General features: G+C 42.6%; 1 protein-coding gene across 2 annotated transcripts in view; it reads left to right on the top strand.

The window, feature by feature from the left end:
- The window catches only part of MED13L (mediator complex subunit 13L), a 277,236-nt gene extending 258,896 nt beyond the window's left edge, over positions 1-18,340 (top strand). For both annotated transcript variants that reach the window (XM_066370827.1, XM_066370828.1), the window contains exons 23-31: positions 698-886; positions 4,258-4,481; positions 4,660-4,802; positions 6,330-6,488; positions 7,750-7,926; positions 9,626-9,780; positions 13,077-13,238; positions 15,795-15,907; positions 16,746-18,340. In XM_066370827.1, coding sequence (XP_066226924.1) covers positions 698-886; positions 4,258-4,481; positions 4,660-4,802; positions 6,330-6,488; positions 7,750-7,926; positions 9,626-9,780; positions 13,077-13,238; positions 15,795-15,907; positions 16,746-16,878 — 1,455 coding nt within the window. In that variant the 3' untranslated portion in view covers positions 16,879-18,340. The remainder of the gene's footprint in view (positions 1-697; positions 887-4,257; positions 4,482-4,659; positions 4,803-6,329; positions 6,489-7,749; positions 7,927-9,625; positions 9,781-13,076; positions 13,239-15,794; positions 15,908-16,745) is intronic.
- Positions 18,341-18,739: the final 399 nt, after the last annotated feature.

Consider the following 18,739-nt stretch of genomic DNA (forward strand, 5'->3'; position numbering starts at 1 on the left):
TATGTGTATATATATTTTAAAAATGAGAGATCTATTAAAAAACAAGTTTTTAAAGTTTGGGGCATAGAAACAGTACATTAACTCTAAAATAGGATAAGGGTGATTTATAAGTTACAGTGTACCTTGACTGACCCAGTGACAGCTGTTTTTAACTTGCTGGTGTACATTGGGGTCCAGGATTGTATGTCACTGGATGTAGTTAAGATTGGATCATACTGAGTTTGGCATTCATACATTTTGTGTGTGTGTATGTGTGTGTGTGAGAGAGAAAGAAAGAGACAGAGACAGAGAGGAGGATAGGGACAGACAGACAGGAAGGGAGATGAGAAGCATCAGTTCTTCATTGCAGCACCTTAGTTGTTCATTGATTGCTTTCTCATATGTGCCTTGACTGGGGGGCTACAGCAGAGCGAGTGACCCCGTGTTCAAGCCAGCGACTTTGGGCTCAAGCTGGTGAGCCTTGCTCAAACCAGATGAGCCTGTGCTCAAGCCAGCGACCTAGGGGTTTTGAACCTGGGTCCTCTGCATCCCATCTGATGCTCTGTTCACTGCGCCACCACCTGGTCAGTGGCATTCATACATTTTACAACTCAAGTTTCCTTCCCCATTCAGGTTGACAGTTCATGCCATTTCACTTTTCAACTGTGTGAGCACATTAGGTCTCAGTTTTCAGTTCTGCTTATGTTTGTGTCTGTAGATTGTGCCTTGCCAGTCCATGCTGCAGACAATGAAGGACGAACAAGTTTTCTACATTCAGTACTTGAAGTCCATGGCGTTTTCAGTATACTGCCAGTGCAGGCGGCCCCTGCCCACCCAGATCCACATCAAGTCCCTCACCGGCTTCGGGCCCGCCGCCAGCATCGAGATGATACTCAAGAACCCGGAGGTCGGTAGGGGCTGGGCAGAAACCTGAAGAAAGAGGGCATTTATGCTAAAAATGCATGCCAGGAGAGTTGATGGCTTGGTTGGTCTACTTTTATTTTAGAGTGGTAGACTTCTTTAGTCCTTAAGTTAAAATAGAGGAGATACTCTTCTGAACTTATAAAATTTTTTGAGAAAAGAGTCAAGCAAAAAAGAGTCATCTGTTTTCTGTGTTAGCTTCTCTAGAATTTAAAAAAATCAGTTTGTTTCTACTTGTTTATTTTTTTGATGTGGAAGCCAAGGCAACAATGTGCTTATCACTTTTATGTTCAACTTTCCTATATTTATTTTGTTCTTTATTTTTTTACATTAATCTCCGTCTTCAGTCCCTGACGTTCTGCCTTCTCCATTATCTCTCGGTCAGCATGGTGTGGTAGTCATTCGCGGGCCCCTTTCTGGTGCACGTTTTTATGGGGTCGCTTTCTTCTCCTCTTGTCTCAGGGCTGCTATAGGTAAACGAGTGCTTTCTGTCCATCTTCTGAAACCTCCCTCCCGCAGACAGTCCCACACGGGAACTTTCAAACCCCAAAGCCAGACCGCTTTAAACAAAAGTGTGCAGCTTTGTGTTGTGCCAGTCACCTTACCCTGAGGATGGACATGCAGGGCAGCGTATAGAATGTTCAGAGCCTTCAAACAGCACTCCCCACAATTTTATTTCCTGGAAGATTACCCATTAATAAGAGCCAACAAATACTTCATCATAAGAGAACTTAAAATACCAGAACTGCTGATTTTAGTTGGTAATGAAAATTTGTTTTGAAAAATTCTTTAAAATGCTTATCCGTTCTACAAGAACACCTTAGCACGGGAAATGATGCAGCTACCAAGTCTGTGTGACTTGGTTCCCGTTGGCTGGCCCCAGGAGAGGGAGCTGCTTAGCTGACAACCTACATTCGTCCTGGGTTATGTAAAGTTGCTATATTTGGCACTTTTAGGTTAGTTTATTCTTTTGAGTTTGAATTTTTCACTTTTTTTGTTTGTTTGTTTTGTGGCAGAGACAGAGATGGTCAGAGAGAGGGAGAGATGAGAAACATCAATTTTTCAATGTGGCTCCTTAGTTGTTCATTGATTGCTTTCTCATATGTGCCTTGACCGGGGGGCTACAGCAGACTGAGTGATCTTTTGCTTGAGCCAGCGACCTTGGGCTCAAGCTGGTGAGCTTTGCTCAAACCAGATGAGCCTGCGCTCAAGCTGGTGACCTTGAGGTCTCGAACCTGAGTCCTCTGCATCCCAGTTTGGCGCTCTATCCACTGCACCACTGCCTGGTCAGGCTCATTTTTCACTTTTGTGAGCAGTTCATCTGTTTTCTGTGTTAGCTTCTCTAGAATTTAAAAAAATCAGTTTGTTTCTACTTGTTTCTTATTTTGAGTTACTGCTTTTCTTAATAAACTCAATTTATTACTTTTTGTTACCACAATTTCAGATGGTAATTAATAGTTATGCTGCATTTTCATAGAGGAGAATAAAGGCTGCCTACTTATATTAAAGTAGCCCAAGGCATGACATAATGTTTTTAAAGATTATAGCATTCTGGCAGAACACCATCAGGAGTTCATGAGATAGAGTGAGGCATAGATGAAAATAAATGGCAAAAATGTGCTTGGTTCCCTTTTGCTTGGGCACAGCAAAAGAGAAATAAATCACCTGGCCTTCTGACTGGTTTCCTAGGTTTGTGTGTTTTTACTTGCAGTCAGAATGCTGCCCTTCCGGTCAGTTAGTGCAGTGGGTGTCAGCTGTGCGCCGAGCAGTGGGTCTGGTGAGGAGGCTGCAGCTGGGCTTCAGACCGCGGCCCTGCATCTGGGCACTATGGTTCTCTACAGCGCAGTCTGGTGCCCGCACATGTTCACATCTCCAAGAATGCATTTCCTCATCTGCCCTGCAGTTTAAGAAGAAAGCCTGTCACTAGTATCACTTATGTTTTTCATAAAACATCCAGTTTCCCAAAAACAGTATTTGGGAAGAATGTGTTACATAATGACTTATCACAGGCTATCTATGGCATCTACAATATTTGACATTGAACCCAGTGTTTCACACAAAAAACTTTTCAGGCAACCTCAACTGGACTTCTTTTTAGCAACATGGTTTATTGACACATAATATACCTATTGTTAAATTCACCCTTTTAAAAATTAAATAGTTCAGTGATTTTTTTAGTTTATTCACAGAGTTTGCAACTACCATCATTTTCTAAATTTAGAACATTTCTTCAATCCAGAAACTTTACACCTGTTAAGCAGTCACTTCTCATTTTGACCTTCCCTGGCTCCTGTCAACAACTGCTCCATTTTATGTCCCTGTGGGGTGGCCTGCTCTGGACATTTTACATAAATGGAGTTGTATACTATAATCTTTTACGTCTGCTTTTTTCATTTAGCATAATGTGTGAGATTCATTCATGACATAGCATAGAAGTTTGCTGATTCTGCTATAGTGTATTAAATAGTGTATAATAACTGTAAGCAGAGACGACATTAAATTTTGTCACAGTTTATCTAAAATGTTGATCTTAGGTAATAGCTATTGCTTTGATTTTGTAACTCACACACACACATACACACTTAAGTATAATATACAAACTGAAAAGCACTGAATTATAAGTGTACTGTTTGATGACTTTCGCTCAGTAAAAAATACCATATAATCACAAGAAACAAAACAAAGAGCATCCAGAAACCTTACTTCCTGTGCATTCCAGCCAGTCCAGTGCTAATCACTGTTCTGATTTATAACAACATAGTTTGGTCTGTTTTTTTACTTTTAATAGAAACTGAATCATATAATTTATAATCTCTTATATATGGCTTCTTTTACTCAGTGTTGAGATTCATCCCTTTTTGTTGCTTTTAGTGGTAGTTTTTTAAATTCTCTTTGCTGTTTAATATTCTGATTGTGTGATTGTAGCACAGTGTATCATCCGTGTTAGTGTTGCTGGGTATTTAGGTTATTTTCTGTTGGTAGCTAATATGAGTCACACTGTTGAGAATAGTCCTGGGTGTTGTCTGTCTTTTTTATTTCAGGCAATCTGGTGGGTGTGTATTGGTGTCTCACTGTTGTTTTAATTTTTATTTTTCTAATGACCAATGAAGTTGGGCCAGTATACTTTCTAAAATAGTAATCTCTTTTAATAAGAAAATATTGACTTGGTTGGGTGACTAGTTTATATCATTTAAGCATTTGTTTTATTACCTGTGTTATCATTGCTATTTATATATAGCGCTGGTGGGGCAATCTTTTGTCATTCCCTCTTGGTTTCATTCAGTGCCATTCTGGGTTTTGTTGTAAACATGAAGTTGAGTGGCTTTGTGTTGATACTGATTTTTATTTTGATTTCAGCGGCCCAGCCCAATTCAGCTTTACTCCCCTCCTTTTATATTGGCCCCAGTCAAAGACAAGCAGACCGAGCTGGGAGAGACGTTCGGTGAAGCGAGCCAGAAGTACAATGTGCTCTTTGTGGGCTATTGTCTGTCTCACGACCAGCGCTGGCTTTTGGCTTCCTGCACTGACCTCCATGGGGAGTTATTAGAAACTTGTGTTGTAAATATTGCTTTACCAAACAGGTGAGGATGTGTGCATGTGAACTGATGCGGTGCCTTTCCTTAGATAGAAGTCTTTTTGGTTTTTCTTATCTAAACGCAGTGTTTACTGTGTGGGTGGGGTCTTTGGAATTTTCTTGGTTTTCTGTAAGTGATAACTTGGATTCATTTGGGGTCCTCTCCTCCATTCTTTCTCTCTTAGATCGCGGAGGAGTAAAGTGTCTGCACGTAAAATGGGCCTGCAGAAGTTATGGGAATGGTGCATAGGTATTGTCCAAATGACGTCGCTGCCCTGGAGAGTTGTCATTGGACGGCTGGGGCGGCTGGGCCACGGGGAGCTCAAAGGTGAGAAGTTCTGGAAGCAGCACACACAAGAAACGGGGAGAAGGTCTGAGCTAATGTCATGAACTGAGCTGAGAGAGAAACGTTTACACTTGGTAGTAAGAATAAAGCAGGCTATATTTTCACATTCTTTTAAATGTTTAGGAAAGCAGTGGTTTTTAAACTTTTCATTGACCACAAAACCATTTGTCCAAAAAAAAAAATCTTAAATAGTAACCACCAGTATATAAAATAAAGACAATATTTTATTTTATTTTATTTTATTTTATTTTATTTTATTTTATTTTATTTTATGTTATTTTATTTTTTTTTACAGAGACAGAGATTCAGAGAGAGGGATAGACAGGGACAGACAGACAGGAAGGGAGAGAGATGAGAAGCATCAATCATTAGTTTTTCCTTGCGACACCTTAGTTGTTCATTGACTGCTTTCTCATATGTCCCTTGACTGTAGGGCTACAGCAGAGCGAGTAACCCCTTGCTCGAGCCAGATGAGCCTGCGCTCAAGCTGGCGACCTCGGGGTCTTGAACCTGGGTCCTCTGCATCCCAGTCCGACGCTCTATCCACTGTGCCACCGCCTGGTCAGGCAAAGACAATATTTTATTAATATAAAAGTGATACTCAGTGTATTAGAGTTTTTAACTTTTTATATATTGAGTCAAAGAAAAGAGCAAATCAGTTTTAACACAAAAATTTTGTGTTAGAGATTATGGATGATAGAAGTCATACATGCACAGCCTTTAGTTTCTTTCATTCATTCTTTTCGGTGGTTGATGGTGATAAGTTCTGTATTTCTATTTTTGCTTTGGTGGCACAGTGGCACGTTAGTCCTGATTCACAAGGACTAGTAGTTATAAATTAGAGCAGTCTTTATTCACATTGCCACTGTCTGATATCCTTTAGTATAGAAGTGGAAGAGAACAGATATCTTAGAAGTTGAATCCCCAAATACATCTACCAGCTGCTTATATTTCTTATAAATATAACGGTCAGTCACAAAGCACTAAAAGTAACTAATTTATAACTGGCAATGCTTAAGCCCAGCTCATTTACTAACCTAGTGTAGCTACTTGTACAGTTTTAAAAGCCTAGATTGTTCTTTTAGAAGTCTTATTAATTAATGATATAAGCAAAGCTGAGGTTCTCCCAGCTGTGCTCTTCTCTAGAGCCCAGTGCTGATGGGCCAGGCCATGAAAGAACCAGGCCAGGGAAAGGGGAGCGCGGTGGTGTCATCAGCACAGAGCAGTGGCTGAAGGGCCTGTATCCACCTGGTCCATGCTGGTCTCACAGGTCATTCCAGACCTGACTGCCATCTACGGAATAGTAGGCTTTTGTTTCTTTGTTAATGAAGTGCAAAAAGGTCAAGTAACATTTTCTTTGTAGCAAGGAGGGGAAACCTGTATAAAGCCACATTCCGATTGGGGCTCAATCCTGAAAATTCACTTACCAGGCAAACCTGGTAAAACACTCAAACCTCATAGCAACATGGATTTGTAAAGACTGCACATAACTGTGATGTTTGATTTCAGACTGGAGCATCCTCCTTGGAGAGTGTTCACTACAGACAATCAGTAAACGGCTCAAGGACGTGTGCCGGATGTGTGGAATCTCTGCCGCGGACTCTCCTTCTATCCTTAGTGCCTGCCTGGTTGCCATGGAGCCCCAGGGGTCCTTTGTGGTGATGCCAGGTAAATCTCTTCTTGTGAGCTCCATTAATGAGGCGTTGCATCAGGTCAGCTCACTCAGACTTCAGTCCACAGACAAGTGTAGAACGTATCTTTATTTTTTATTTGTATAAGGGAGGATTGTATTTAGGGCTCAAAATGGAAATCATTTGGTCTCTTCCAAGGGGAATAGTTTGTGATTTTATTAGCTTTGTTGACATTAGCTTGGGCGAGAGCCTCCATTCTGGATGTGATGAGAAGGCCCAGAGTCATGGCTAATTACTGTTGCCTGACCCCGCCTTGTTGTTAGGTTATCAAGATCACCTCCAGAATAGACTCACATGAACACCAGCATGATACATGTTTGAGTGTCCTTTTGAAGACAGGTGTGTGACAGACTCTAAGCAGCCTCGAGGGGGCTCATTGAGAGCCTACTTATGGAGCTGAGGAGAGTGAGGCGCCTGACAGGGCAGGGCGTTCAGTGCGGCTCTGGGCCACGCTGTTGTTCCCAATGTGTGTCAGCATGTGGATAGCCAAAACATGGTGGCTGCAGATTTTTTTTTTAATTAGCAACTAAGCTATTTTATAATTTTATAACAAAGCAATTTTATACATTTAAGCCTGTTTTTACCGCCCAGATATTACTCAGATGAAATGGGAGCCCCTGCCCACTCAGTCCTGGTGAAAGTCAGGAGTGCTGTGGGAGACGGACGCCTGTATGGGCTGTTCCGGGGGCTTAGGTGGACTGCTGCCTGCACCACTCGGGTTTCCACACAGTATGGCTGTGCTCTGTCCTCATCACAACATGGGGATAATAGTCCTTACCTCATAGTGGCCATGCTTGAAAGAGATGACATGAAGGAAGAATTTAGCACAGAATCTGGGATTTAGTAAGCATTCGATAATTGTTGTAACAATTATTAGTTGAATGGCACCATTTCCACAGAATTGTATGATTTTAGGAGAATACTACTTTATAAATTGTGATCAACCACGAGAGGAAGGGACATGGGAGATTTATTTTCAGAAATACTTCTTATATAAGTAATTAAAACATATTTGGTAGAATCAGTCCCATTTTATCTTAAGCTTTCTGGTATGAAATGAGGCTTGGTCATTGTGGCCACATACTCTGCATTGGTTTTCTGAAGATATTTAAACACTTGGTATTAATCAGGGCAGAGGTGTCAGACTCCTACCTCTCCAGCTCAGGTCCTCTTACAAATGTCATTTCTGGAATCAGTTACAGCTGCACAAAAGGAATTGATACATTTTTTTTTTTAAGATGCTGTCACAATGGGCTCTGTTTTTCGCCGTAGTACTGCATTAAACATGCAGTCATCTCAGCTGAACACCCCTCAAGATGCTTCTTGTACACACATCTTGGTGTTCCCAACATCGTCAACCATCCAAGTGGCTCCAGCCAACTATCCCAATGAAGATGGGTTTAGCCCCAACAATGGTGAGTGCAGAACCACGAATGCCCAGAGTTCAGCTTCTTCCACCAGACACGAGCTAGAGTAGGGTCGTTGAACTGCCGCAGGCTTTTCTATGTTGTAATAAACAACATGTGAAATATGAAGAGGGGCTTGAAGGTTAGAAAAGTCTGCTTTATTAACAAGACCAAATAAATACTCTCCTCTTTCAGTTGATTCACTTTCTCTTGTTTTTTATTAAAGGCAGAAATCAATACCTGCTTGGTAGTGTAGTATATACATGGGTGCTACTCTTTCAATAACTATTTCTCAATATGATTTGAAATGTATGAAGACAACTAGGCCGTATAATGATGGCACCTGTCTTTAGCTAGTCACTGGGGACCTAAATTGTTCTAAAACCACTTTTTACTTGATTATTCTTAATAGATCTTTTGGTTTGAATATACTAAGGCATTTATTAAGAAGTGGTTATTTAGGCCCTGGCCGGTTGGCTCAGTGGTAGAGTGTCGGCCTGGCATGCAGGAGTCCCAGGTTTGATTCCTGGCCAGGGTACACAGGAGAAGCGCCCATCTGCTTCTCCACCCTTCCCCCTCTTTTCCTTTCTGTCTCTCTCTTCCCCTCCCACAGCCAGGGCTCCATTGGAGCAAAGTTGGCCTGGGCACTGGGGGTGGCTCTATGGCCTCTGCCTCAGGTGCTAGAATGGCTCTGGTTGCAACAGAGCAATGCCCCGGATGGGCAGAGCCTCACCCCCTGGTGGGCATGCTGGGTGGATCCCGGTTGGGTGCATGTGGGAGTCTATCTGACTGCCTCCCTGTTTCCAACTTCAGAAAAAAGAAAAAAAAAAGTGATTATTTATAAACTGTAAATTCTCAATATTATGCAGTCATTTACATTGTTTCTTTAAGAATTTTTAACAGCTACTGGCATTTACTCCTGTTAAAGGAGGAAAGTTAAAGGACACCACACTGTATGTATGAATACAGGGTGGGCAAAAGTAGGTTTATAGTCTGAGTATGCAGAACACAGAGTCTATATTCTATTGTTATTTATTCATTATTGCATCATTTTCCACTCTTTGGCCCCTGTGTGTGCCATGTATAGTATGATCACAGTGGAGTAACTAACACCTCAGAGAAAATAATCAGAACAGATATTTGTGGTGATTGGCTTATGGGTAATGGTTTTCCTCTCGTACTTTTCTTTCCAAATGTTCTGCTGTGCTACCTTACTTTTACGATGTGGGAGAGGATTTCTTAATGAAAACGTGGTGCTTTGATCTGCTTCTGGAATGGCCTTCCAATTTCGGGGCAAGTTCATACCTGTTAACATGCATTAATTCAGCTCCAGTATTTTAAATGCTAACTGGTTGCATAGATGGAGTCTGCTATTTTCTTAGATGGTGTCAATTTTAACTTTGTTTAATAATTAAATTATTTCTTTAGCTATTTGCCATCTTTTTATGTGCCTTTGGAAGCTATACAGACTGTGGAGTTTTATTTCATGTTCTTTATTCATTCTCCACATTAGGAAATGACTGGAGAGGGTACAGAAGGAAAGGAGAATTTGCAGCACCTTGCACTCAGTAGGCACACATTAGATCTTACTAAGTTGTTAGCAGCACCTGCTTGTAATAGTTGGAGCCCCCCAAAAGAGTGTTTTGTTTAAACTGGGATGTAGATCATTTTTTTAATTTTTGTGCTTTTTTCCCTTCCTCTCCTCTAGATGACATGTTTGTTGACCTTCCATTCCCAGATGATATGGACAATGACATTGGCATATTAATGACTGGGAATCTCCATCCCTCCCCCAACTCCTCCCCAGTTCCCTCCCCAGGCTCTCCTGGGATCGGCGTGGGCTCTCACTTCCAGCACAGTCGGGTAAGGATGGTCTGAAGGAGGCTGTTGAAAACAACCTCAGCTTTTAGGAAGATAAGCCTTGAGAAGTGTGGTGGTCTTTTCACTGTGTGCACTTTTCTTCTCAATGGTCTTGGTGCTGGAACGAGAGAAGTAAGTGTGGGAAGGTGACCCTGTAGTTGTGCTATTTTGAATAAAGGCAGGAATTTGGAAAAAGTGTATTATTCCTGATAAATATGTTTTTTCAGAGGACTAGTCCTATTAAAGCTGCAGAGGTTGTCTGCAGTTACTGTTTTCTTAGCAAACATTAATTTTGGTTGCTTTGTTTCCCAGTTTTTTAATTTTTGCCAAAATAGTGGTTTTTCAGAGACTAGTTCAGCAGTTCTGCTTATTTAGATGCAAAGTAATTATTAATTGAAAAACACATTGTTGAGTGTTCTGAAGGTAGGCCAACTGCTTTGTGCCCTGCACGGGCCTTTATTTCCGTGGTTCCCACGCCCTCCTCTCCACCCGCAGGAATGGGAGAGCCCACAGGAGGCTGGGTCGGAGAAATGTTCAGATTGATGCCCGAGTGTTAAGGGAGGAGAAAAACAGAGCTTACAACTAGTGTCATCTTTAAATATCATAGAGATGTTGGAGGTGGATTAACAAAAGATTGAAGAGTAAAAGCTTCTGTCATTACTCATGTTAACTTTGTTTAAAATAATGCTAGATGATTTATGCCTTTTCACTGTCTTGTACTTTTTATTTAAAATCTTAAGAGACTGAGGGAGTAAGACAAATTACTACGTATGTTGTATTAAACTGGACAAGTATAAGCAATCCTGTTCACGCTCATTCAGACACAAAGATGCATTTAGAGGCCTGAGGTTTCTGTCAGGTGGGACTTATATTGCCAGCCCTGAGTTTGATCACGAGAAAGAAGATTTAATACTTGAGTTACAGAGCAGTTGAGAAACCAGGGCAGGTCAGCTCATTGGGCTTCCCCTATTACTGCCCATCTCTGTCCTCCTCCGCCTGGGAGGAAGAGACTTTAAATGTCTTTATTTCCTCCCAAATCATTTGCCAGTTAATGACTATTTCTTAGTTCATTGGAAATTGTTGTGATAGGAACCAGAAACACAGATTTTACATTGGATAATTTAAATTTAGGATTAATGTGAAGTCTAGAGGCAGACGGCATAGCAGCTAAGAAGGCAGGAGCTGGATAAGTGCAGCTCTGAGTTGTGGCGGTGCGGTGTACTAGCTTTGTGAGCTGGGACAGGTGGCCGTTACTTTCTCAGCCTTGGTTACCTTGTCTGTGACATGGAAATAATGGCAGCTACCTCCAGTACTGGTTGTTGTAATTCAGTTTATCCATTAACAATGCATTCGCAATTGAATTCTAGTGTTAGTTCTATAAGAAACGGAGGGTGCTGTATTATCGTTCTTTGTTGGAGCCTACAGCCCTGAAGTATTTCGTTGAATGTCCTAGTATTGCCGGGGGGGAGGGGGGGGGAGGAAGTGGGGAGAGAAAGGGTGAATGGTGATGGCAAAGACTTGACTTGGGGGGGGTGACACACAATATGGTTTACAGGGATATCTTGTAGAATCAGGTTCCTGAAACTTGTGGAATTATGTTAACTATTGTCACCCTAATAAATTTAATTAAAGATAAAATAAACAGCATTGTTTTGAAGGTAGCTGGTCAGGTGGCCTGGTGGCATTTATTTATTTATTTTTAAGATTTTATTCATTTTAGAGAGCAGAGAGAGAGGGGGAAGGGGGAGGAGCAGGAAGCATCAACTCTCATATGTTCCTTGACCAGGCAAGCCTGGGGTTTCAAACCAGGGAGCTCAGCATTCTAGGTTGATTCTTTATCTATTGCGCCACCACAAGCCAGGCCCAAGTGGACTTTTTCAATTCAGAGCACCTGTAAGCAGGTGATTCCTGAGAGGTTTTTAACATTTCCTCTTTCTGAACCATTAAACTTTTTTTTTTTTTTTTTTTTTTTTTTTTACAGAGACAGAGTCAGAGAGAGGGATAGACCAGGGAGTTACTAAGCAGACCGAGTGACCTTTTGCTCGAGCCAGCGACCTTGGGCTCAAGCTGATGAGCTTTGCTCAAACCAGATGAGCCCGCGCTCAAGCTGGCGACCTTGGGGTCTCGAACCTGGGTCTTCCACATCCCAGTTCGACGCTCTATCCACTATGCCACCGCCTGGTCAGGCTAAACATTCTTTGATATTCAATTAAGACATTACTACAGGGGAAAGAAATTTGTTCAAGGTTGTGATAAGTTTTTGCTTTTTAACCATTTCAGAACTAATGCAACTTGATGTAGTAGGTGAGGATTTTTTTCCCTTGAAACAGAAGACTTTTGAAAACAGTTACTTACTATTGCTTACATAAAAACTGGATTTTTAACTCTTGAAGCTAGCTAAAAGAATCAAAGGTGAGGAACGTGCCAGTTTCAGAAACGCACAGTAGGTCCCTTCCAGGAGCCCGTTATGGAGGGGATGGCTGTAGATGGAAACCAGGCCTGCACGAGCCAGCCTGCACTGGCAGCAGGCCGGTGCTGTGTCCACAGCCCTGGCGCAGGGCTCCATCTTCCCGGCCAGAGCTGCTGGTGGGAAATGTCAGGGCTCTGTGTACTGGGGTTGGTGGCTGGTGAGAGCACATGAGTATGGAGATCCTTTCAGCTATCACAGATTGACTCTCTTCATTTTAACTTTGATACCTACTAATGCCACACAACACAGTTGACATCCTGCAGAAGAGAAACCAAAGGAAATAAATGTGTACTTAATTGACTGGTGTCATTAGTGTTGCTGGGACCTTCTGCCTGAGCCATGCTTCCATCAGCATCAGGGTGCAGTGGGCCCAGGGCCTCCCCGTTGACCTTTCTCAGTCACTGGGCATTTTTCTTTGTGTGACGCTGTCAGAGGGGTTGCTCACTGCCGTGTGCCAGCAGGTTGATAAAACACTGGAGGTCATGAAACCAGTAGGTCCTAGGATAGAATGTGCAACATGGTGACTGTAGTTAACAGTACTTGTTACATATTTGGAAGTTGCTACGAGAGTAGATGTGAAACATTCTCATTGTTAAAAAAATTTTACAAAAAAATTTTTGTCACTTTATGGTGATGAACGTTAACTAGACTTACTGTGGTGATCACTTTGCAATATGTAAAAATATACAAATATGAATTACTATGGTGGGCACCTGAAACTAATATAAATATTTTATGTCAATTATATATCAGTTTTTTTAAAAGTTGATTTTTTAAAAAGTTTTATTTGGTGGTAGATGCTGATCACGCTTTGGGCCTTTGATTTCAGAGCCAGGGCGAGCGGCTCCTATCTAGAGAGGCGCCCGAGGAGCTGAAGCAACAGCCACTGGCCCTCGGGTACTTCGTCTCGACCGCCAAAGCGGAGAACCTGCCCCAGTGGTTCTGGTCATCGTGTCCCCAGGCGCAGAACCAGTGCCCCCTCTTCCTGAAGGTTGGTGTGGCATCACATGGGAGGAGGAGGGAAATAAGTGAATTATGCTTCGAATCCATTTTGTTTAGAAACTTCTGTCACTGTAGTATTATATTTCCTGTTTCTCTCATGTCTGCTTACACTCTGAGAACATCTTAGTTACAGTTAGAGGTGGAGAATAGAACTTAGGAGAGGAACCCAAAACCATGTCACAAAGGAACGAATCACATTGACCCAAGGAGGAGACTTTTTTTTTTTTTTTTTTTTCCTGAAGCTGGAAACGGGGAGAGACAGTCAGACAGACTCCCGCATGCGCCCGACTGGGATCCACCCGGCACGCCCACCAGGGGCGATGCTCTGCCCACCAGGGGGCGATGCTCTGCCCATCCTGGCGTCGCCATGTTGCGACCAGAGCCACTCTAGCGCCTGAGGCAGAGGCCACAGAGCCAGCCCCAGCGCCCGGGCCATCTTTGCTCCAATGGAGCCTTGGCTGCAGGAGGGGAAGAGAGAGACAGAGAGGAAGGCGCGGCGGAGGGGTGGAGAAGCAAATGGGCGCTTCTCCTGTGTGCCCCGGCCGGGAATCGAACCCGGGTCCTCCGCACGCTAGGCCGACGCTCTACCGCTGAGCCAGAGCCAACCGGCCAGGGCCTAGGAGGAGACTTTTTATCCAGGATAGACACGTGTTCTGGGTAGTGGGCTGTCCCCAGTCTTGCTGCGGAGCCGTCATTGAGGTCAGCCTGGGGGAGGTGGTGCCCGCCGCCCTCCTCCTCCCCTGCCACAGCCTATCACGTTCTTCATTGGAGCAGGGCAGGTTAGCTCAAACGTTCCACATTTACACCCTCTCCTTTCTCTGTAGTTCTTAGAAACTTGTAATCTAAACTAAGGGTTAAATATAAGAGCTCTCCCACATCCACTTGGAGTGAAGGAAACTGGAAAGAAATCCATTTCACCCCCACATATGGGCAAAAACCCAAAGGTTTGACCACATCACTCTCTTGGCAGAGCTAGAGGAGAGGCTGGCTTCTGCAACCCTGCACACTTCCCTTTTGATGCCACAATCCCAACTCTAGAAATCTGTTCAAAAGACACTTTGGCAAAAACAAAAAATGACATATATAAAAGATTAGATACAATTGAAGTGTCCACCAGTAGGGGATCAGTTGAATAAACTGTAGTAGTGAGTGTTAGTCATCCATAACAAAACGAGAAACCTTTTCATACAGTCACCTATGGAGGTTAGATTACTGTGCAGTAATGTATAAGACACATACATCTGGAATGTTAGAACCAAAAATAATTGCTTTTCTTAATGGCTTTAACATATTATGAAATCAAAGAAGTTACGTAAAATTTTATGTAATCTTTATTTTTGAATTAAAATGGTCAGAATGAACCTAGAGTTATTGTTTCCTCTTAAGAAATGTATACACTGTTACTGGCTGGGTAGCTCAGTCGGTTAGACCATTGTCCTGACATACCAGGATTGCGGGTTCAATCCCCGGTCAGGGCACGTACTAGAATCAGCCAGTGACAGCATGAATGAGTGGAACAACACATCAATGTCTCTCTCTCTCTCAAAATGTATATACGTATTTTAACTCTGTTTACTGAAAAGGCTTGGAGCAATGACAATTTAGTAGCAGTGAACACCACTATTGCCACGACTGTGGTTCCTAAGTACCATTTATCATTGAAAGGAACAAAATTCTTTGAAGAAATGACAGATTTCAGGTCTGAAGTAAGAATTATTCAGGATGAACTGGACATCTTGTCATCCTTAAAAGCAAAGAAGTTTCCTAAGATCATTATTAGAGTCCTGTCAAAGGCCCCAGTAGCCAAAGTGGAGGGGTTTTCGTTGCCCAAGGGTGGTACCATTTGGTCATCAAAGAGAGAATGATGGTGGCAAAAAACTGAAATACATCATGGGTTCTTAACTGCTGAAAAAAAATCAATCAACTATTGAAGCTGCTAGAGCAGCAACTCTAACCTAAAAATTGAAAAATAAAGAGAACCAAGCATTTATAGTGCCTTTCTTTTATATATTCAATAAATAAAACCATTAAGTTAAAAACTGATGGACACTTTATAGTGGATGGAGCGTGCTGGTACCTCCTCAATCCAGAGATCCGTCACAGTCTGTGGGACAGCAGACCTTACGTGCCTTCTGATGTGACATGATTAGAACAGCATGGCACCAGTTGTACAATATCTTGTTGTCGTCGTCTCCCCCCCCCCCCCCCCCCCAATAATTAGAACCTATTTGAGTCTCTAGAACTATCAGTTCATGGAAATCAGGTAGAAGAACACCACAAGGACACTGGGCTCACACTGTTTGGGTCAGTCATTACAGATGAGGACCTGCAGGGGCATGTTATTTAATCATTCATAGTTCTGGCTTTTTTTATTTTTTTCTTCAACTTGAGGAAATGGAGTTTTGTGGGATCACATTGGGGTTACCGAGCAGCTTAAGAATTACAGACTCACAGAAGGGGCACCAGCTTCAGGCAGGCACGGGCCGCCTGTCTGCTGCCCCATGGCTGCCAGGCAGGACAGTGACTGTCTCTGTTCCTCCGCCAGGCTTCCCTGCATCACCACATCTCAGTGGCACAGACGGACGAACTTCTCCCTGCCAGGAACTCTCAGCGGGTTCCACATCCTCTTGACTCCAAAACCACATCTGATGTTCTGAGGTAGGCTCAGTCCCGGGCAGCAGAGCAGCGCAGTTTGAAATGATATTCCTTTGCTCTTGTTTCTCCAGAGTTTTAATTGAAGTGTGGTATTCATGGAAGGGTGCCACCTTTGTGCAGTGGAGCACTGATGACCAGTCAGAGCCGCAGTCCCCCCGCCACATGCAGAAGGCAGACAGTGTAGTGGACTTTGTTAAAGTGGACAGTCACGTGCAGGTGGCTTCCTGTCAAAAGAGGCATTTTCATGGTAGTGAAAATAGATCAGAATTCAGGGCAGGTGGTTAGAAGAGAGTCTGGAACTTAATGCAAATGTCTTTTACCCTCTCTCATACCAACTTTATAAATGAAATTACAATATAAATTCCATAATTGGGGAATACCTCCCAGAAGTGTGTACAAATTCTCTGGCATTTTAGGAGGCCATAAACATTCTTCAGGTACCTTAAGGAAGGACACAGTCTTTTCCTAATGTTTTCTGACTCAAATGATTTGGGAATTACAGTTAAGCAGGAACCTGCTCACTGTGATTTTGGCTTTTGTGCCCTTTGGATCAACACTATCCAGTAGAGATAATAATGTGAGCCATTCACCTAATGAAACTTTTCTGCTAACCACATTAAACAATGAAAAAAATTAGTGAAGTTAATTTTAGTAGTAAATTTATCAGTTGTATCAAAGTATATCAGAATAACATCAAATATACCCAAAATATTTCAAGAGTAATCAAACAAAAATATTCATGAGCTATTTTACATTATTTTTAAATACTGAGTCTTTGAAATCCAGGGCGGTCGCCTTGCCTGTGCTGCGCCTCAGCCCTGACCCTTGTCCCCTCCCGCAGGTTTGTTCTGGAGCAGTACAATGCCCTGTCCTGGCTCACGTGCAATCCGGCCACCCAGGACCGCACCTCCTGCCTTCCCGTCCACTTTGTGGTGCTCACTCAGTTGTACAACGCCATCATGAATATACTGTAATTGGAAAAGCACTTGTTCTCTCTGGCTCAGTTCCTTCTCCCTGCAACCTCAGTCCAGGAGCCTGCTGTACTCTGCGGACATCCCAGCCTCCTCCTGAGACCACTGTCCACAGTCCTGCACTGGGGCCCCTCCTTGCCAGGCACGTGTGGTTTCTGCAGTGTTCATGACTAGAGGGACTCACTGACACTTCTCTCCCGGACCCGGAACCCTCCGTAAGCAGTGACTTTCCACCGGTGTGCGATGTGTGCAGCCCCAGACCACTGGTGCACAGGAAGTTCTGGTTGGTGTTGGTTTTTAAGAGGGGAACAGAAGAGACAGTATCCTTTTGCACAAGAGTCTGTGTTTTCAGTCTCTGTTTAAAAATAAGGGTCATTCAGCCCTTTGGATGAAATCCTCTAGTTATTGGTATATGGCCTGTGGGTTACCTGAACTCCATATTCTGGGACTTTTTAAAAAATCAGAGCCAGCTCAAGTACCTGATTTCACGTGGGGCCTCTCCCTCCCTCGTGCGCCCGTCTCGACTGGCTGAGTGCTTTGGTTACCTTCATACCTGTGTATAGATACAAAAGGTCTGAAGACATCTTCATTTTGTTTATTTATTTTAAGTTGTTTTGTCATACGGTTTTTGTGACTTTCTTTTTAATTTTTTGTTTAATTCACGAGGACCAGGTACAGTAGCTGAAACCCAACTCAGATCCACCGTAGGATTCTTTGACTACATACCTCTGTCCTAGAAAGCCGGAAAAGGAGTGAGAACAGATTGGGAGCTCATGCTTAAAAGTCATGTATTCCAGACCCCCAGCCTTAGGCTTCGCTAAGAGCAGCCTGGGGGCACGTTCTGCCGTGTTCCCTAGTGAAAGTGGCCCGCGGTTCACGAAGGACGTCGTTTCTATACAGAAGGCAGTCCCACTTACCCAGAGCCATGGAGGCAAGTACCTTCAGTCATTTCTATAGTCACAGGAAACCTATTTTCTAGGGAATTCTTGCTGAAAGCCAGGTCTCTCCTCTCATTAGATCAAAAGGGACTCATGTACATACTACAATCGAAAGTGTTTGCTCATAAAATCAGTTATAAATATGGTGAATTTTTTCTGGACCATAGGAATATTATTTCAAAGAAATATTACAACTTAACCATTAAATTAGTACTTGAAGTTGAGCCTTCGTGGTGGGACTTTTTTTTTTTTTAAATGCCTTTTTAAAGCGTTAATGGCTAATTGAAGTGTTTTATGACTCCTCATTCCAGGCCCGGGAGGGTTGTCTGTAAGACCCCGCTCTAGCCCTCCCTGGCTGCGTCCGTGGAGGGCGTGGCGAGGGCCCGTGCCTGCGCCTGTGCACTCTCCTTGGGCTGGTGGGCTCTGGTCATCTGTGGAGAGAATCATACAAATTTTAAAAGTTCTTCCAAGAGACTACCATATCCTGGTTATTAACAAAAAAAAAAAAAAAAAAAAAAAAGGAAAAATGTAATAACTGATATGATTTTGTAAAAGTATTTTTCTTGAAATAATCTAACGTTTAAAACATTATATTAAAAAAAAAGCAGTGTGGTGGGAATGTGAAAGCAGAGAAATAACTTGTAAATGGATAATTTTGTTCTCTGTTCCACCGATTGGGGGGGTGACTTTCGCAATGTATAGGTAAAAAAATCTGATATATCAAAACCATTTGTATCTAATGTGTACAGTGTAAAATTGACTTTAAAAATATTGCAGTGCTATTTTTTCTTAATCAGAAAGGAAAAATTCTCAAGGCCTTTTGAAGAGCATAAGATGATGAAGATTGTAAACTTGTATAAAATTATCTTGGTGAGAAGACAAATTGTAAAGTAGATATTTGTAATCTTTTACCACTTTGGGGTTGC

Source organism: Saccopteryx leptura, chromosome 2, assembly GCF_036850995.1.
Source record: "Saccopteryx leptura isolate mSacLep1 chromosome 2, mSacLep1_pri_phased_curated, whole genome shotgun sequence".
NCBI classification, from domain to species: Eukaryota; Metazoa; Chordata; class Mammalia; order Chiroptera; family Emballonuridae; genus Saccopteryx; species Saccopteryx leptura.